The 18,179-nt window shown below is 40.6% G+C and overlaps 2 protein-coding genes, 1 long non-coding RNA gene and 1 other non-coding gene across 6 annotated transcripts; 1 reads left to right on the forward strand and 3 right to left on the reverse strand.

Annotated features, from left to right (window-relative positions):
- Nucleotides 1-227: 227 nt before the first annotated feature.
- ppp1r11 (protein phosphatase 1, regulatory (inhibitor) subunit 11) lies at nt 228-5,356 on the forward strand. The gene is made up of 3 exons (XM_086136568.1): nt 228-529; nt 1,089-1,197; nt 2,415-5,356. Exons 1-3 carry the CDS (start codon nt 452-454, stop codon nt 2,597-2,599), a joined length of 372 nt encoding a protein of 123 aa, XP_085992694.1. The 5' UTR covers nt 228-451; the 3' UTR covers nt 2,600-5,356.
- A 1,613-nt stretch (nt 5,357-6,969) lies between these two features.
- c18h6orf47 (chromosome 18 C6orf47 homolog) lies at nt 6,970-15,327 on the reverse strand. Of its 2 annotated transcripts, XM_086136566.1 has the most exons (3): nt 15,099-15,327; nt 13,617-14,879; nt 6,970-8,116 (listed from the first exon to the last, which is right to left on the reverse strand). In XM_086136566.1, the coding sequence occupies exons 2-3, from the start codon at nt 14,498-14,500 to the stop codon at nt 8,113-8,115; spliced, it is 888 nt and encodes a 295-aa protein (XP_085992692.1). In that variant the 5' UTR covers nt 14,501-14,879; nt 15,099-15,327; the 3' UTR covers nt 6,970-8,112. The 2 variants fall into 2 exon arrangements, with proteins under 2 accessions (XP_085992692.1, XP_085992693.1); XM_086136567.1 differs by lacking the exon at nt 6,970-8,116 and having other exon boundaries at nt 13,613-14,879.
- Nucleotides 15,328-15,667: 340 nt separating this feature from the next.
- Nucleotides 15,668-18,092, reverse strand: LOC147191195 (uncharacterized). 2 transcript variants are annotated; one of them, XR_015103840.1, is made up of 6 exons: nt 17,945-18,092; nt 17,717-17,798; nt 17,488-17,566; nt 16,545-17,297; nt 16,313-16,351; nt 15,668-15,759 (listed from the first exon to the last, which is right to left on the reverse strand). It is a non-coding gene; the product is annotated as an uncharacterized LOC147191195 (long non-coding RNA). The 2 variants fall into 2 exon arrangements; XR_015103841.1 differs by having other exon boundaries at nt 15,828-16,351.
- On the reverse strand, nt 16,422-16,490 carry LOC147191196 (small nucleolar RNA SNORD52). The gene has a single exon (XR_015103853.1). It is a non-coding gene; the product is annotated as a small nucleolar RNA SNORD52 (small nucleolar RNA).
- Nucleotides 18,093-18,179: the final 87 nt, after the last annotated feature.

Below are 18,179 nucleotides of genomic sequence, written 5' to 3' on the forward strand. Positions count from 1 at the left end.
GAAATAGATGATCCTGTTGGTTTTCAAAACAATATTTCGAACGTACAGCTTTAATAGCACGGCTACCGTAAGACGTTTGTTGTATTAGAAAAACAAACAAACCTTCTATTATGCGTTTTCTTACCTGCCGGGTATATCGTGATTTATATTTAGAATTTATCAATAAAACTATGTAGCATTCAAAATCACAGTGTAACACATTTCCGTTCCTAGTCCCGCTAACTATTGGTCATTTTTGACGTTTGACTATTTTGGTTGGCCACATCCCATTCCATCAGTGTGCTTGACAGCTCATATCTGACTTTCATCAACGTTTCTTCCTGTCTTTGAATTGATTTTTAATTGTTGGTTTGGTTATCATTGATGATTTAGAATACGCTGTTAATCAGCGATTTTTAGACGTCCATCTTAAAAGTTAGTTGACGTTGGCGTTAGCAGACGAGCTCCAGGGATGGCGGAGGTTCCTGGGACGTCAAGTGAGACGATCACGGAGACTGTTCAAATCAGCACACCGCCACCCCCTCAGCAGGTAAACAATTAAATGACCACTGGTGAAAACATTTGGGCGAATATGCGTTACAGAGGCTAATAAATATCCCAGTTGCTAAAAAAAAGGAAAAGGCCGTTCTTGAAAACAACCCTGACGCTTATACGTTGAATGTTCGGTATAACCAAGCCATATATTTTGGATATTAAAATGGGCACGTTAAGTACATAGAAAAGAGCACATTGTCTTTAATCCGAGCATCAACATTCTGACCTCAGCATCATTTATATTGTTAGAATATACTGGGGCAGATTAGATCACAATCCGATCTATACGGCATTTTTATTTCGTGGCAATCCGCACCTCTGGTGGCGAATTGTGCTGCATTTCATTTAGCTGCCATTCGGCCTAAAGAGGGTAATAGCACAACCTGTAGAAAACACACACGCACAGTCTGGACGGAGGAGGGTGTGTATTCCCAATGTGAAAAATGTGACAGAATGCTGAGAAATGACATTTACAAAAGGGATGTTGTCAAGCATTTTTGATCAAAGGTTTTTCCTGTTGTCCGCACGTTGTATTTCGTGGCGCATGTTTCCAGGAGGGACGTAGTCTGACAATTAAGCTAAGGAAGAGGAAAACCGAGAAAAAAGTGGAATGGTCCAGCGACACGGTCGACAATGAGCACCTCGGGAGGAGATCTTCAAAATGTAAGTGCCTCTTCCTTGTGCTCGCATCTCAGCGATATCGTTGTTAGTTCTTGTTTTTGCAACACTTATAAATACAGTTGCACTCAATGAACGCGTTCCTTACTGGGCTTTTGAGACACATTCACTTCATTGAAAATGTTGCTGACTTGAGGTGATGAACTGGACTTTCTTTCATTTTTCCCCCAGTGACATTGCTCTGGTAAAAAATGTACATAATTCAATCATGAAAACTTTCGTTCATCTTATGATTCTATAGTGTTTGAATTGAAATAAAGGGTCACTACTGTTAATATGACAAAAATAATCAACTGGATACTCATTCTTGTTTTAAATGTGCATTTAAAAAGAAATTGCATCGAATCAAAACGAAGCTCATTTGGAAAACTAAGGTAGGTGCCCAGTTCTCATCAAATGGGGCCGCCTTTTTATTTTTTTAAATTGCCAGGAGCGTGAGACTTATACCATATTCCATGCTGTGCCACTGCTTTGTCCCAATAAATTTGTAACCGGTTTCTTAGGTTAATTGAAGTGTTTCCTCCTGGTATGAATCCAACGGTTCTGTGAAGGCCTCTGTGGTTTATTAGCGAACACAAGTGAACAACCGCGTCATCAAGACCAAGGAACTCACCAAACTGGTCAGGGATAACGTTGTGGAGAAATTTAAAGCAGGGGTTGATTGTAGTCAACCCAATAATGCATGTTGAATCCATCATTCAAAAATGGAAAACTTTTTTTCTTCTTCTTCTCAATGCTGGTAGGTGGCTGTACAAAACATTGTCGCTTGGTGGGGCTGAATACAAATGCACACCGCACTTTTCCGATTTTTATTTGCTTCAAATTTTGAAAACTATTTTTGAATTCGTTTTCACTACACAATTACATGCTACTTTGTGTTCGTTGGTCCAATTAAATCTCTATTAAAAAAATACATTTTAAGTTTGAGGCTGTGAAGTGGCGAAATGTGAAATATTTCAAGTGGTCTAAAACTTTCTCAAGGCACGCCATGCTCCAGCCCACCCGCAATCTTGTTGAGGATAAGCAGTACAGAAAATGGATGGAATCGATGAATTTAAGATGCTGCACGGCATTTTTTTAATGTCACAGGCTCCCTCTGTTTGCTATTGACAACGTTTGCACTTTGCAGGTCTTATTTCAGACTTTTTGAGTTAAAGCATTATTTTGGAGGCTCGGCGCTAATCCAGAGTGCTTTGTTTCAGGCTGCTGTATTTATGAGAAGCCTCGACAGTTTGGCGAGTCATCCTCCGAAAGCGAGGGAGATGATGACGAAGAAGGGTGTGGCAGCGCGCACTGTATCCTGGGCCACGGACGGAGGGATCACGGACAGAGGGGGGGCGGGGGACCCACGGCGCCCCCAAAGTCTGGAAGGTCTCATGCTCACTAGATAGCCCTGTAAAATGGGTATGTCGCAGGGTATTTGGATGGAGGGAAGGGTTCTTCATCACAGCATGGCCACAGGCCTACAGTCTTAACCTGAAAGGGGAAGTCAACCTCCAAATTTTCTTGACAGTAATCAGTTCTATGACGCCCTACTAGTCTAAATACGGCATTCCGATTAATATTGCCTTTGTGGAATCTGAATGAGTATGAGTAAAATCCACCTGTTTTTGCCCGTCTCGGCCATTTTGCTAATAGCCGTAGACGGAAAATGACATCACAGTTGCTCACGGCCCGGACAACACCCAATTATGGTTCAGCTTCGGAAAACAGGTGAACCGTGATTGGTCGTTACTTGAGCTCTGAGCAACTGTGACGTCATTTTCAGCTGACGGAAAAGTGGCAAAATGGCCGCCCCCCTGAGATGGCTAAAAACAAGTGGATTTTGCCGCTTAACTGAAATTCAACGAATGTAATATTACTCAGAATGCCGTGTTTAGACAAGTGGCGCTGTGTAGAACACATTTCTGTTGACTTCCCCTTTAAGCTCCATCATAGAGAAAGACAGCCAAACTTCATGCTACCTTCCAAAGAGCACGACTTGAACCATCAAGCACACAGAGCCCCAGATGAAAAATTTCCAACCATCTCTTAATTATAAAAATGCTCCCCATCTTGACAAAAGGTGTCATCGAGATGACGATTCTTTTTCCGTCACTCAACTAACATTTACTGCATACACATTTAGTCCATCAAGATGCACCGTATTTATTCTCTTTTTTTGTGATAAAACTGAAGATATGCGCCAATTAGGGGAATATTATTACATAACAAAACAAAAAAACTAACCCTTTCGTGCCCAAATAATAACTTACATCAGGATTTTTTTTTCTCAAGTGTTTTTTTATCGGTCTTTAGGCATGGAAAAAAAACACATAATGGCACTAGATGACAACACACATTAGGGTCCATTGTTGTGGTTGATGCACAACTGTGACATTCATTAATATATATATATATATATATATATACCTGTATATATATATATATATAGAAGGCAGCATGGAGTTTTGTGTGTTAAGATGCACGAAGTTGGAAAATACAGTAAAAACCTGTGGTGTATTTTGCGCTTGATCATTCAGACATACATACTTAAGCAATGGGTTATTTTGTGGCTCTATATTCTAAAGCAAGGTGACTGCGGTCTCAAGTAGTGATATTATCTATCTAAAAAAAAATGTCAAAGGAAAATAAAAACAGCAAAAATCCGATGTGAAATTATTAAGACGGATGGTTGGATTTCGACGGCGTTTTTCAGGAACACAACGGTGCTTTACATGGCAAGTGGAAAATTGACAATACAAACGAAGGATTGTCTTAAATGATCAAATCTTTGACCATTTCGGTATGCAACATCGTAAGGGTTAGGAACGTTTATTTGATCATGACGTCGTCTTAACGGTTGCGTGAAATTGACTGTTGATACGTGTGCGACGACGCATTGTGGAGCAGAAGCACCGTTGAATCATTCGCAACATGTTGGCTGTCTAAAGAACAACACGAAACTCATCCGGACATAATTTTGTACAATACAACATTGGCATCAAAATAACTTTCAGAGGGGATAACCAGTCCCATTTTATTCAAACCATTTCAGACAATCAAATCGATTGTGAATTACGCTAGTGGTCAGTCAAGTGCAATTTGTCAACTTCCCATCTTTAAATATAATACAGATGATCAAATTCAACTCAATACACAACATTAGGCCTTGGGTTTTATTTATGAATTGATATTTGGTACGCGATATGCTTTTAGCTTTTCAGCGGACGGATATCATTTTAGGCGCCATTTTGAAAGAATCGTGACCACCCTCACTTCAAACTACTCAAGTTCAAAACTAAACACGAAAAAAGACAATAAAACAAGATCCATTTGATTGTATTGTCGTTGTCCAATGAGATAAATAAATACATGTACTACTGTATACGTTTTGGGGTCTTGGATGATAAAGTACTACAAGATACACGATGAGACATGCTTTCATTGGACAGCAATTTATATTTGTATCCAACTCATCACTTCATATTTTTTTTTCTCTTGACTGTGTGAGGTTTTAATGAACTGAAGTGTTGATACTATTCAGTGTTCATTTGCATGTGAGTTTTCTTTCTTTGGACAGATAGTCCAATAAATTATGATATTTTGCATCTGAATTATAATTTTTTTTGGGGTTTACTTTGCAGACTATGACGAGAGAAGTGTGATATATTGGAGTGAATAACTACTCATTTATTGAACCAATTTCCTAATAATCACCTAAACATTAAATTCCGCAGCATGTTGTTTCAAAAAAATACAGACATTCCACATCCAAGGGGCGATTAGTGCTTTTTTTCTGCTGTGCTGTGTTGAGATTGTGTCATTTGGGAGTCTTCTCAAAGGTTTCCATGATGAGACGTCTAATCCTGTATGTCAAAACAGGAGAAAACGTTAAGGTGAAGGTGCAATAACCGTCGGCCCAACCTTTGTGCTCTCATGTCTCGGCTCAGAGAGATTTCACTTCACAACACGTTCTGTGGATCACACACACATATACGCACACTGATTTGATTTCAACATTTATATTGGACGTACCTGCCCACATGCACAGCGATACACCATGTACAGTTCATTGGTCTTGTCCTGGCAATGCACATTTCTGTAAATACAATTAAGCGTCATGGAATCAAACTGAATGTGAATTAAAGGTTTTGAACTGTGATGTATGTGTGTTACTGAACACCACATTTGGAAGTGCAAAAAAAAGTATCAGGACATATTTGGAGCAGAATAATAGACAAGAAGAAATACGTCACGTTTTTAATGAAAACTGGTATGTGAACAGGGGACGTTTACTTTCTACAGTTGCCGTTTTTAAAAAAAAATTAAAATTAACATTATCAGCTCAACGAATACTGAAGGTATCTGCACATTCCGAAAAGAAATTCGATCCATTTTATTCACTAGGATATAGTTGTAAAGAGGATAAATAGCATCAGCATCATAACTACATGTGTCCATATCCAAGTACAAAGATCTGTTGGGCGAAAAAAAATGCATTTACGAAAAGCGGTTTTATTGAACCAATGGGCATTCTGTTATTTAGCATATGCTGTTTTCCTCGACTGTCTTAAATAATCAGCCTCCTTCACTAAAATTCTCTAGGTTCAAGCTTGTCAGAAATAGATTGACACAAAGTGGAAAAGTGTGCTGTGGGTCTGACAAGTCCCTCATTTTGGAAGTCATGTATGTCATGCATATGGATTGTTACAAGCGCAATGTTCAAAATCCAGCATCTGTAAAAGCATGGTGGTGTGTTAGTGCCCAAGGCAGAAGTGTGATGGCACCATTAACGCCGAAAGGTTGCAGGAGGCCCTGTCACGTGACCTGAAAACGCAAAAAATGTGTTTACATTATTTTTGCGACATACGTCTTTATCCACACGTCTCAAAATCCACCTCTTGGTAGATTTTTATTTATCTTGCGACATTTGATAGTTTAAAAAAAATGTACAGTCCGTTTTTCAATTACCAATTAGCACTTGCGGAATTTGCATCCCGCCGTTTACCCGCACTTCACTGAAGTTCTTCAATTTGACATTCAAGCCCTGGGCAGAAATCACATACCGTCATGACCACATTGGATATTTGCAATACTTTGTTCAAATTCAACATTCAGATTCCCCAGGTCCAAGTCAGCTGCTCGGCATCAAGAAGGAATGGTGCGAGGGTGGCGAGCGGAGGGAGCAACCGCCCCTGCCGCCCACCCGCTTGACTGTCCGTGACAAAACAACCCGGCAGGGAGCGGTCGGCAAAACTGAAACCCAAATGTCGTCAGCATACAACCAAAAACAAAGGAATTGATCTTACTGGTCCAACACTTTTGGACGGGACTGCCTAATTAGGATAATATTCAGCCAATTGGTTCTGCAACATCGTTGTTATGCCACACATCAATTTAGCTGACTCTTTTTCATACAAGCCGGGGGAAAAAAACATGCATCTTGTGAACTTGTTTTTACTTAATTTAGCAAACAAATTACATCCGAAAGATGGATGGATTTTGACAGTCATTCCAAACGACAGTGATGGCTTCAGAGTGTTGGCACACCCGTGAATTATCATCTGTGCCTTATGAATGGCGCATTAGTCTCTTGTCTCTGATTGAACTGAATTGAGTGGTTTAGGTCTTATTTCGCTAACAGAACCTTTTGTGTACCATACTGCCCCACTGTCATGTGGTGTTCCACAAGGTTCAATTTTGGGGCCTCTGCTGTTCTCACTGTTGAGAACAACGCATGATGAACTGATCAAGGCAACTACTGACACAAAGTAGTCAAACTAGACTCTAATTTATTCATACCAAAATCCTCTTTTCACAGCTACTTCACTCTTGTTTGATAAGGTGTGAATGAACAAACAATCGAGAAATGTTACTTGAACAGACATTAAGTGGAGATCTGTAACCATAGTTACAGACATTAAACACACTGTAAAGGTGGTGACAAATCTGCCAAGTGATGATATAGTCAACGTTATAACATATTCAACAACAGATTAGTGTCAGAATGCACCCTATGGGGGTGGGGGACAACAGCGGAACCTCTAAAGTTGATTGCAGAAAAGGTGGGATAATTTGAAGCCTGCTTTTTTTGTGGTTTGCTTTTTGCATCACTTTTGAAAAAAATATTTAACTCCAGCAATGCCAACAAAACACCACTGTGACATAACAGCACTGAAGTAAATTTGCCCGTGGCGAACAGTGAAAAAAAACAAAAAAACAATTGAAGCGTAGATCCTATGGGAAATTTTGCTTTGAAATGACAACCTGTAAGTCAACACGTGTGACTGAACTGTACAAATATTCGACTTTTGGGGTTCCATTTGAGGCTTTGAAAGGAAAACAAAAGCTGCTCCATGTGATCTGTTGTCTGATATGATACGATGTTAAACCGAGATTTGATTTCCTTGTTGAGTTTGCAGGTCATGACTCAGAACAACAACAAAAAAAGTGTCTCTGCCGCTTTCCACCATAGATTGTTGGGATTTGCCTTAATATAGTGGCTCTTACTTTGGTGTCCTTTGTACATTTGAACTCTGTGGCTCTTAATCCCACCAAATTACTCACACACAAATGGTCATTGAACTCCATGAAAAAGTATACACAAACAAAACAACTGCAAAAAAAAAAAAAAAAAAAAGGGAGTCCTCAAATCTTTGGCTGAAGGAGCACATCGAGAACATTCAACAGTCCCCTTAAGTGGTATCTGGTTCACCTTTCAGTGTCAACATTCAGATGACGACACCGAGTTTCAGAAGTGTTGAAAGTGACTTGAATAAGACATGTGCAAGTCTGTAAAAAATGTGCAATACAGTTGTAAAGCCTGACGGCTTCAGAAAGTGGTGCAAGAAAATTGGCTGTTGTTGCTGCTGTGATGTCCAACACCTCATCACGATGTCTGCTATCAGCTCCATGTCATCACCTGTGGAGGACAGAACAATTGTTAAAATAGTGTGGATTTGGAGACAACCAAGATTTAAGAACATTGAACCAGTGCACTAAAATGAATTACAGATAGCATATTTTTTTCTGAATAGTGGCCTCATTAACCCTTTCAGGGACAGCGGTGACTAGAGTGGACAGTTTATCATGTGATCAGGTTACAGGTTATCATTATTGGTGCACAAAAGTGTTAAAGTGGAAGTCAAATCAAGAATTTTTTATCTTGGTTTGGTCAACAAGTTTTTATCTTGGTGTCGATTGAAAATGACATGATTGTGCCCAAGGGCTCCGGTTACAACCAATCCCTGCTCACCTTTTTTCTGGGTTTGCTCATGTTACGCTGGCAAGCGTGTGGTCGTTCCCTAATCCCCGAGCAACTCATTTCGACTTGTCATTTAGACGCAATATGAATCCGACCACCATGTTTCCACTAGATAGCAGAACGACAATAGGTGGTGTCACGAAGAAGCTGTTATTGAATTAATTGAAATTAAATAAATGTCCCCATTGCGGGACAAATAAAGGATATCTTAATTACCATCATTCGTTAAAATACACGCAAGCTGGAAAAAATAATCTTGATTACTCATTGATTTAAAAATTTTGCGTGTATTCATCTACCAAAACTCAACTATGGATAAAGTTTAAAACAACAAGAAAATAAATTACCGGTAGTACCAAGTAAAATAATACAGTGGTACCTCTACTTACGAACGTCTCTTCATACGAAATTTTCAAGTTTCGAAACGCCTCAACAGGAAAATGTTGCCTCTTGTTACGAAAGAAATTACAAGATACGAAAGGTAAAAATACAGTCCGGGTTGCTACTCGCAGCTCCGAGTTTCCTGAAAGCAACATACTGATAGCTGATCCGCCATTGGCTACTACCAAGCATCATCCTGGCGTCCCATTGGCTAAGAGGGTTTATGTCCTTGTCCTTGTCATACGCCCCTTGGGCGATGAGCCATTCCCATAGTTTTGCGTAAATGTGACTCCCCAGAAAAAGTGTTCACCGTTAGGGCAATTGCTCACTATGCTGATGTTTGCCTTTTTGAAGGATTGTTAAAAGCCGACAAAAGCAAACATCCTTTTTACATTATGCACAAGTCTCATTTATTGTGCAATAATCTAATTTGTAACATGTATTTCTTACATATTTTGATGCATTAGAAAACATTTACGTCTGAATTTTGGGGGGCTTGGAACGGATTAGGGCATTTACATGGAAAACGCGTCTCTGCTTCAAAAGTTTCTAGTTCAGAAATTTCTTACAGAACCAATTAATTTCATAAGTAGAGGTTCCACTGTATATTAAAATACTGGCAAGAGAACTATAAAAGTAAATGTCTGCTGTGTCTGCCTTGGCCTATTGGGGGCAGTGTGGTGCAGTGCATGTATGGAGATACATATTTACACAGATTTTTTGTTGTTGTTGTGTGTTTAGTTTTGCAGTAGAATCCAACTTGACATGTCAATAACGGTTTCAAGCACACTCAGGGCAGAATAACATTCACCTGACACGCTTGCCAGGCCGTCCCCTTTCGAAGCATAACTCAGCAAAACTGAACATAGTTAATTTCATCTTGGCAGACAGTCGCTCTTTCTGGCTAATTGATTAGGAAGGTATGACGAGCAAACGCGACAGAGCAGAAAGGTGCGAAAGGTGCAATAAGTTTGAAATCCAATCGCACTCCATTATGGACAGGAGGGAACTTTTTGCACTGTGTATGAGTACCCGGAGACAGTCCTGCCTCGGATTCAAGAATCAAAAGTCACAAAATGTGGCAAATTCCATTACCCACTGAACACCAAATTATCCACAATTATTGATCGACCACTCAACGGACAGGAGCACGTCTATCTTTACCCGCACACAACATTTGAATGAAAAATGGCTTCCCCCTCAAATAAACACGACACTTTCCGTCCTCTCATTTTACAACCTATATAGTGTATTTCCAATTATTAAATGTAAAAACAGTTGGCAAATGTCTTTGTATCCTTGGCATTTTCAACAGCGCTTTCCTTCACAACAAACATTCCAGAGATTTTTTTTTCAGTGTGCTTTGGTGTGTTGCCATGCCCGCAGTTATGCATGACAAGACTTGCTTGATTAAAAAAAAAAAAAAATAAATAAAAATAAAAACCCCACACACAAGACTACCTTGTACACAAAAATGTCAGTCCCTATTTTTATCAATTACTGTAATCAGTTTGTCGCTGACGTAGGAAATACAAGTTATTCCATCTGCAACATTCCCTGTCTCCTGTGTTCTTATTAGTTTCTGTTCATAATGCAGCAAAAATAAATAAATAAATAAAAACATGATGGTGGCCCGGTAGTCCAGTGGTTAGCACGTCGGCTTCACAGTGCAGAGGTTCCGGGTTCGATTCCAGCTCCGGCCTCCCTGTGTGGAGTTTGCATGTTCTCCCCGGGCCTGCGTGGGTTTTCTCCGGGTGCTCCGGTTTCCTCCCACATTCCAAAAACATGCATGTCAGGCTGATTGGACGCTCTAAATTGTCCCTAGGTGTGAGTGTGAGCGTGGATGGTTGTTCGTCTCTGTGTGCCCTGCGATTGGCTGGCAACTGATTCAGGGTGTCCCCCGCCTACTGCCCGGAGATGGCTGGGATAGGCTCCAGCACCCCCCGCGACCCTAGTGAGGATCAAGCGGTTCGGAAATTGGATGGATGGATGGATAAAAACATGATATACTGGAGTCCATCCATCCATTTTCTACCACTTATCCGGGCTTGGGTTGCGGGCGCAGCAGCTTTAGCAGGGAAGCCCAGACTTCCCTCTCCCCAGCCACTTCTTCCAGCTCTTCCTGGAGCATCCCGACATAGTTTTTCCAGCGTATCTATCCTTGGGGTCGTCCCGAGAGCCTTCTGCCGGTGGGACAAGCCCATAACACCTCACCAGGGAGGCGTCCAGGAGGCATCCTGATCAGATTTCACTCTCCGTTGCTTTTCAAGAAAATTATCTGTGACCCTGTCATACCAACAAGGCGTCTTTTCCAGGGTCTTAACTAGTGTCCTACAACTACAGCAACTACAATAAAACCCACCAGAAATAAAAGATTAATTCGTCGCTAGTCGTTTTCAACAAAGAGATGATTAGAAGAAGTCTCCAGTTCAATTTAGAACAGAATGAGAATTGAAAGATGCTCCCATGGAGACCTACATTAAAGGATCGGTGATTGGCTCATTTCGCTGGCAATCAAAATGAGATTCAGCCTCAGACAGATCATCCAATCATCATGCAGAAAAGTTCAGCGTCCGGGTCAGCCGATACACGCCCACTGTCCATAGACTCTTAATACACGCCCACTATCCATAGACTCCCAGAGACGCTGAGCGTCCAGTGGCCGGGACAAAACCAGCATTTATCCAATGACTCGTCTCGCTTCAATGCATTGGGGCAACCTACACAGAACTCTCTAGACGCCCAGCGCCCGCGCTGTAGACGCTCAGCGTCCACACAGTTTAAAGCACAGTGAAGCCGCGGGAATGAATGAGAAGAGAGTAACCTCAGCTCTTTACACTGGAGGGTGGTCACAGGATGTTGGTAGTTTTTCATTGCTCAAATTCTTTGTTGTTGAAGAATGGATCTTTTGTTCACGCATTGAACATGAAATATATTAAGATACCATGATGTACATTGGTTCCATTAAAAAAAAAAAGTGGGTTTAGGGTCAATCAGCAATTTTGAAAAAAATATATATTTCATTGATTTCGATCAGATTTGTTATATCTAAACAACTTGGATATTTACTCTACAGTCGACCACCGCCATAATAACAATGAATAGTCAAAAATAACTTCAAATTCTTCAAATTAAAACTGACGATCCACACAAAACCTAATATGTAATGTTTAAATCTCGTTCTCTGGCATTGATGAAAAAAAAAATAGCACCAACGTCGGCAGTCATTCAGGCTTTTGCTAAAACAATTGCTTATCTTGGTTCAACAGCTGTAAAGTACATAAACTCACTTAGCAGCTACGTCAAGTCGCGCACGCCTGCTCATTTTTGGCTTCGTAATAGAAGCTGGCTGCGTTTCTACAAGTCACAATGCCCACAGACCGCAATGATTATTATGTCCTACATACTATTGTTTGCCCAATTTTACCTGTCATGTATGCCACAATAAGCACATTCCGGACGCCATTCGGCTTCATTGGAGTTGTCTAGATTGGGCCCTATGTACGCTAACTGACTTGATGTTCAATGTAATTACGTTGCGAGAAAAACATTCAGGAGGACCGCAGTAAATCTCATATCCTCGTATAGCAAGTTTTGTACGTCTGTCAACAACAGAGCTATTTCCGTGTCTCCCCCCCCCCCCCCCCAACAAAACGCCTGCCTGCCGGTTGCATCTGTGATTGGCTAAGTGTAAGTAGACGGAAGTTCACATAAGTTATGATGAGTGATGAACGCTATTGAGAATTCAAGAGATGTTTAAATTAACCCTTTCATGCACCCTGTAATCTGATAACATGATAAGCTGTCCACTGTTGTAACCGCTGTCCCTGAAAGGGTAGTTCTTTTTTGGGCAGAAATAAATTGGTTTTCAGACTTTTTACCAGTGCCCCCCCCCCCAAAAAGGACAAAAACGCCATTACTTTGTGAGTGGATGGCCGATGGCAGCAAGGCGAAACCTGCGCCTACAGCGCAAGGGCTTTCTGCTCACAAGATTATCCAACAAGGCTAAAATATTTATGAGGCTAGCAATGAGCTCACATATGGAGTGAACCAGACTGTTTTGCTGTAACGTCTAACTTTGCTGAGCCAATCAATGACGCGATTGATAGATTCCGCAAACCAATTTTACATAAAATGCTAAATATTGACCGGTTTTGGTCCAGTCGATCAGATTGGTGTAAAATCTAGTGCCAAGAACACTTCATTTTTGTGGCACGTCACTTGTACCACTGCTACCATCTGTGGTATCGGAGAAACATCATTCTAATTTCTTCAGCAAACATATCACAAAGCGTTTGGATATGTGGAGTATAATGTTTTTATGTCAGTGGTTTAAGTTAGTTTCACACTTGATTTTCAATGGTAAACCAACATACACAGCACAGAGATGGCCTTTCTGGGATGTCCAATTCATTTTCTTAGTTATAGATGGTGAAGGAGTTAATGTCATAATTGCATTCAACACATGAATTTTTCATCAGCACGCCACGCCTCAAATCAAGATTTGGAATGCCTTTTTTTTTCACTTCTACAGCAGCCAGGAGCATTTTTTAATGCAACCACAGAGATAATGAAGCATGAAGTAAACATAATTCCAGCCAACTAGTGTGACGCTTCCATTTGATGTCATGAGTGAAAACATAGCGCCTGAAGGTGATATTATCAGCTTTGTCATCAATTCATTCCAGATATCAAGAAAATGTTTAATACTTTTGTTGCTTCACTTGAGCTAAATAGAAAAGCCTTTCAATCGATTTTCTTAAACTATCAGACTTACCAAGAAGCTTCGCTTGTTTTCATTTTGTCACTTGCAAAAAGCCTTTCTTTGTCTTCATCAGTCACCTGAGTTTCCCTGCTCTCCTCCTCCACTTGTGGGTTTTCTTCTTCCAATCCAAGGAGCACGCTCTTTTTCAGGCTGACAGAGATCACTAACGCTTGCACAACACCGTAGATTAAAGCAAACTCCGGGAGATGCTCCTGAATCAGCCACAGGAGTCCGGCCATTCCAACTGTAGACACAAAAAACATGGCCATGCCATGGAGCCAAAGCCTCAGTGGTCCCTGGATCCCCAAAATTTCCAAGATAAACTTGACGGGAGGCGACACAATCCACAGGAACCCCACCACGAACAGGTCAAACAGATGGCGGAGGAAGTTGAAGCAGATCTCATAGTGCTCAGGAAACAATTCCACGTTCCAGCTGTGTACAAAAAGACGGAAGGGGGATGCTAGCTGGAAATGTGGAGTTGGGGACGGAGGAGGTGTTCCATAGTCTGAAAAGTCCGCGTCAATATCCCGATCACCACTCTTGATGTGGCGTTTTTTTTGCTTGAGCTCACTCGGCTTTGTTTTCCTTCCCCAGGGAATAAAATATGTTGGAAGATATTTATTCCACCATCTTGGAACACGTTCAACAGTCATCTCTATCTCTTGTTTCCCTGCACATAGGTCTTCAATTTCCATAGGTTGCAGCTTCTCGTGGGCTTCCCAGAACTCATCCTCTCCGGGACTATTTTGGTCTTTTTGTCGATCAAACCCTCTCGGCTCTCTGGACGCAGTCTGCATTTTGATCTCAACTTTATCCAAGATAGTTTTTTCTGACGCTGCATTCCCACCCCACGAGCGCACCCACCCCCATGCTCTTCCTATTACAGCTGTCATGGTTCCTCGAGGAACTTTTTGTAGCCCAATCAAACGGGGGGAAAAATCCCAGCTTCTTTTGTCTGAAATTGCTTGGGCACTTCTGTAAGCCAAACGGAAAAACCGAATTTACTAACAACAAAACGATGGTGCGGCTCTGTACAATTATGCTACATCCAAATATGGCTTGATAGTCGACAAAATCCAGGATTCATCACGATTATTGTCTTCGTACATTGGTTCCACAGCACTTGCTATTTGGTTCGTCAAATACGGAAGTAAAGAAGAGACCAGTTTCAATACACCGCTTTGACGTCCTCAGCGTCATGTGGTAAACGTTATTGTTCGGCAAGCTTGTCAGACTTCTCCCCAGTTTCAAGCCCTGCTTCACTTCAAGTACCTGGAAATGGAAAGGAAGAAATGTTCGGTCTCGAAAGACATTTTCCTTCCACGTAGACAGTTCAAGTGTAGCTAATGCTGCAGTCACATCTCGGTAACAATTGGTAATTTCTGACAACAATTATAAAACACCTTACGTAAATGTCGGCTACAGAGTATCGTAACACAAATATCCCCGAAAAGTGTTAACATCGATAATTACATCAAAATTAAACATCACCTTCATCGACGTTGGCTGGGTGTCACTGCTAGCTCTTACGGTAGTTAGCTTGAATTCTCCGAATGTCGACCCCGAGACAAGTCACCAATTGGTGTTTGAGGGGTGTCGTGGCATTGGCTTGCCGCGATATAATTTGGGAGAAATTTCAAATTCGTTCCTAAACGGCCTGTTGCGGGTAGCCAACTGCCAGTGAATTGAAGGTAACGTGCATCACAAAACAAGAACAAAAGAAGGCGGACTGTCGTGACTTCCTTCAAAATAAAACTCGTGCGACTTGTAATGCTTTGCTCCATAAAAAAAAAACTCCCGTTAGTTTCCAGGATTGAACGCACTTAAAAGTCACAATTAGCTGTTAAATTCATATTAAGGCTCATATCCTAAACTGAATGGTCCAGTTATCAACATATTACACCTGAATTTTAAGGACATACTATATTGTACAAAATACCATATTTAAATAAAAAAACACATACGAGGTGATTGGTGCATACTAATTATGTATTCATGATACAAAAACATTATGCAAAGTTTAAGCATTTAACTTAAAATCAACACAAAATACACTCGAGTCAGATTCATCCATTTTATTTGATTACAAGATCCATTCAACAGTAGACAAAATGGCAGCTTCAACAAAACCTTCCAAAATTTGCTTCAGCACCTGTAAAACAGAATTTAACATTTCAGATGCTTATCTTAGAATTACTGAATCAACAGCAAAATGCCAACCTTTTCAAATCAACTGCAGTATGCATGAAAGCCATCAAGTTGAGCACCTCACAATCAGCTGTTTAAAAAACAAAACTTAAATAATGGATCAGTTTTATTCAGCATAAAATTCCTGAGTTAAAGAAAAACGTATAATGGTCTGAGTGTCTCAGTGCGCTGCGAGTGAACTTCAGCTTTACATCAGAAGAACCGAATATGAATCATCATCGACAAAACAGACCATTTAATACTTCTTTGGGGTTTGCCCATCGTTCAAAAATTTTTTTATACGACAGGCATGTCCTCGCACATTATGCAAGCACAAAATGTAAATTGGAGCTGCAAGACAAAAATGGCATCAGCACAATCATGTGACAAAATCCCACAACAAAATGTCATGTCACTATTTTAAAAGTTAGTAGCTCATTATGTGATCTCTTCACTGTGGGGACTTAATAGGATTATCAGCGATTTGAGGAGAAACCTTCCCCCTACTCCCAACATACCCCGTAGAGGCACCTGCCACATTGCAGCCACTTGGACACCTGAACAACAAAAAGGAGCATTAGCGATGCATTTCATTGATAATCCTGGCACAGAGTAAAAATACAGGCATGCTCAGTGCACTGTGAAAGAGCTTCATTTTGAAAATCAGAGACTCTAGTCTCGTAAATCATCATTGCAGCAAATGGCTAATTCAAAACCCGGCGAAAGGCCATGGCATTTTCCAATACTCACCGTAAACATGACTGCACCCAATATGAATTCGCCAATCTGTGCAATCAAATGCAAAGCAATGTGGGTACACTGGGCATAAGGACAAGGGTACGCAACCTTTTTAAATAGACTCCGTTGGCATTACTCAAGTAAATTGTGAGGTGTTGAGTTACTTCACTCTCACTACCAAGCAAGGGCTTCTCTTTTCCCAGCAAAAAAGTGCAGCTATCCCCAAATTTCGCACAAGAGCAGCACAACGGCTACATGGCGAAACTGTTTTAAAAAGTCGTAAGCTAAACTGCAGCCACCTTGAATTTATTGCTTTTGCGAGTAACCTGACAAAATATTTAATTGAACTTTGTGAGGTTCAAATAGGTCCATTTGTCAACCAAAGGCGATTAATTGAAAAAAGAAAAGTGAGTTTGGTGGGGTGATATGCAAAACTTTGTTTTTGCCAGTGACCATTTCTTAAGTCTTAAAGTAAATGCAGTTGCAGATGTTTGCATTTATTTTATGGAATTTCAATGTTATTTATAGTGTATGCATTTGGGGATTTTATTTATATTTTGTACATAAACTGCTAACTTTTAAGATCTTTTATCAGACTGAGATGTGTCCCACAACACGAGTAATTTGAATGTTCATTTTTGTAGACTAATGAGAGCATCTACTCAATAGTAAGGGAACACATTTTTGTTGCCCTGCTGCCCAATGTACCCATAATGCTGAGTTTTGATCACGTGGCTTGGCAACATTTACCGCAGGCCTTGACACCTGCAGAAGAAAAAAATATGTTAAATAAAAATGTGCTCCATTTACACAAATCCTGCAAAGTAAAATACATGCATTATCAGTGCACTGTGAAAGAGCATCACTGTATAGTCAGAGACTCTAGTCTAGTGAATCATCATTGCAGCAATATACTGTAATTGACGTAAATCACAAAATATCAGACAACACTCACCATTAACACACAGCTGCATTACTCGATGAATACAGGAGTTCCAACATTATGGTTGAGTATTACATCCAGCGGCCAAAGACTGAAAAAAATAAGAAGGCAGATATTGCATTTCTGAATTTAGCTTTATAAACAGAGAAACAAGAAACGTCATCTTGAACACATCAAGAAACAATGGAATCAACAGATACAGTCGACACCAACGCACGTATTACGCAATATCTTCACTCACTTTGGTCACCCATCTCCGAGCTGGGATTCTTTATCTTCAATAGACAAACTGAAAGCAGTCATGAAATCTTGGTGAATCATTCCTGAAATAGAATAAATGACAAAAAAAATGATCAGCGCCATTGGCTTCGTCTTTACGCCACGTGCTTCGCACAAGTACAGTCAGAGCAACACTGGTAGCGCTTACTTAGCAATTTTTCTAATGTGGGATTAAATAAAATATAATTACCGGTCATTGTAGCTCTCTTGAGAGTACACTGCGTCCGTGACAAATGTGGAAATCTGGGTGGCCGTTGTTTGCGGTCACTCGTTCGTTTTCGGGAAGAGAAGAAAGGCAGAACGCCCTGCTTTCGAAGTTTTATAAAGCGGGGTCCTTTCCGTTTCAAGATGGGTGGTGACAGCAGTGCCTGATAAAAAATAACCCCCCAAAAAACGCTGAAAATGTGGGCAAATGTAGGCACATT

The sequence above is a fragment of the Hippocampus guttulatus genome, chromosome 18 (genome assembly GCF_054856545.1).
Source record: "Hippocampus guttulatus isolate MCC_2025c chromosome 18, RoL_Hgut_1.0, whole genome shotgun sequence".
In the NCBI taxonomy this organism is placed as follows: Eukaryota; Metazoa; Chordata; class Actinopteri; order Syngnathiformes; family Syngnathidae; genus Hippocampus; species Hippocampus guttulatus.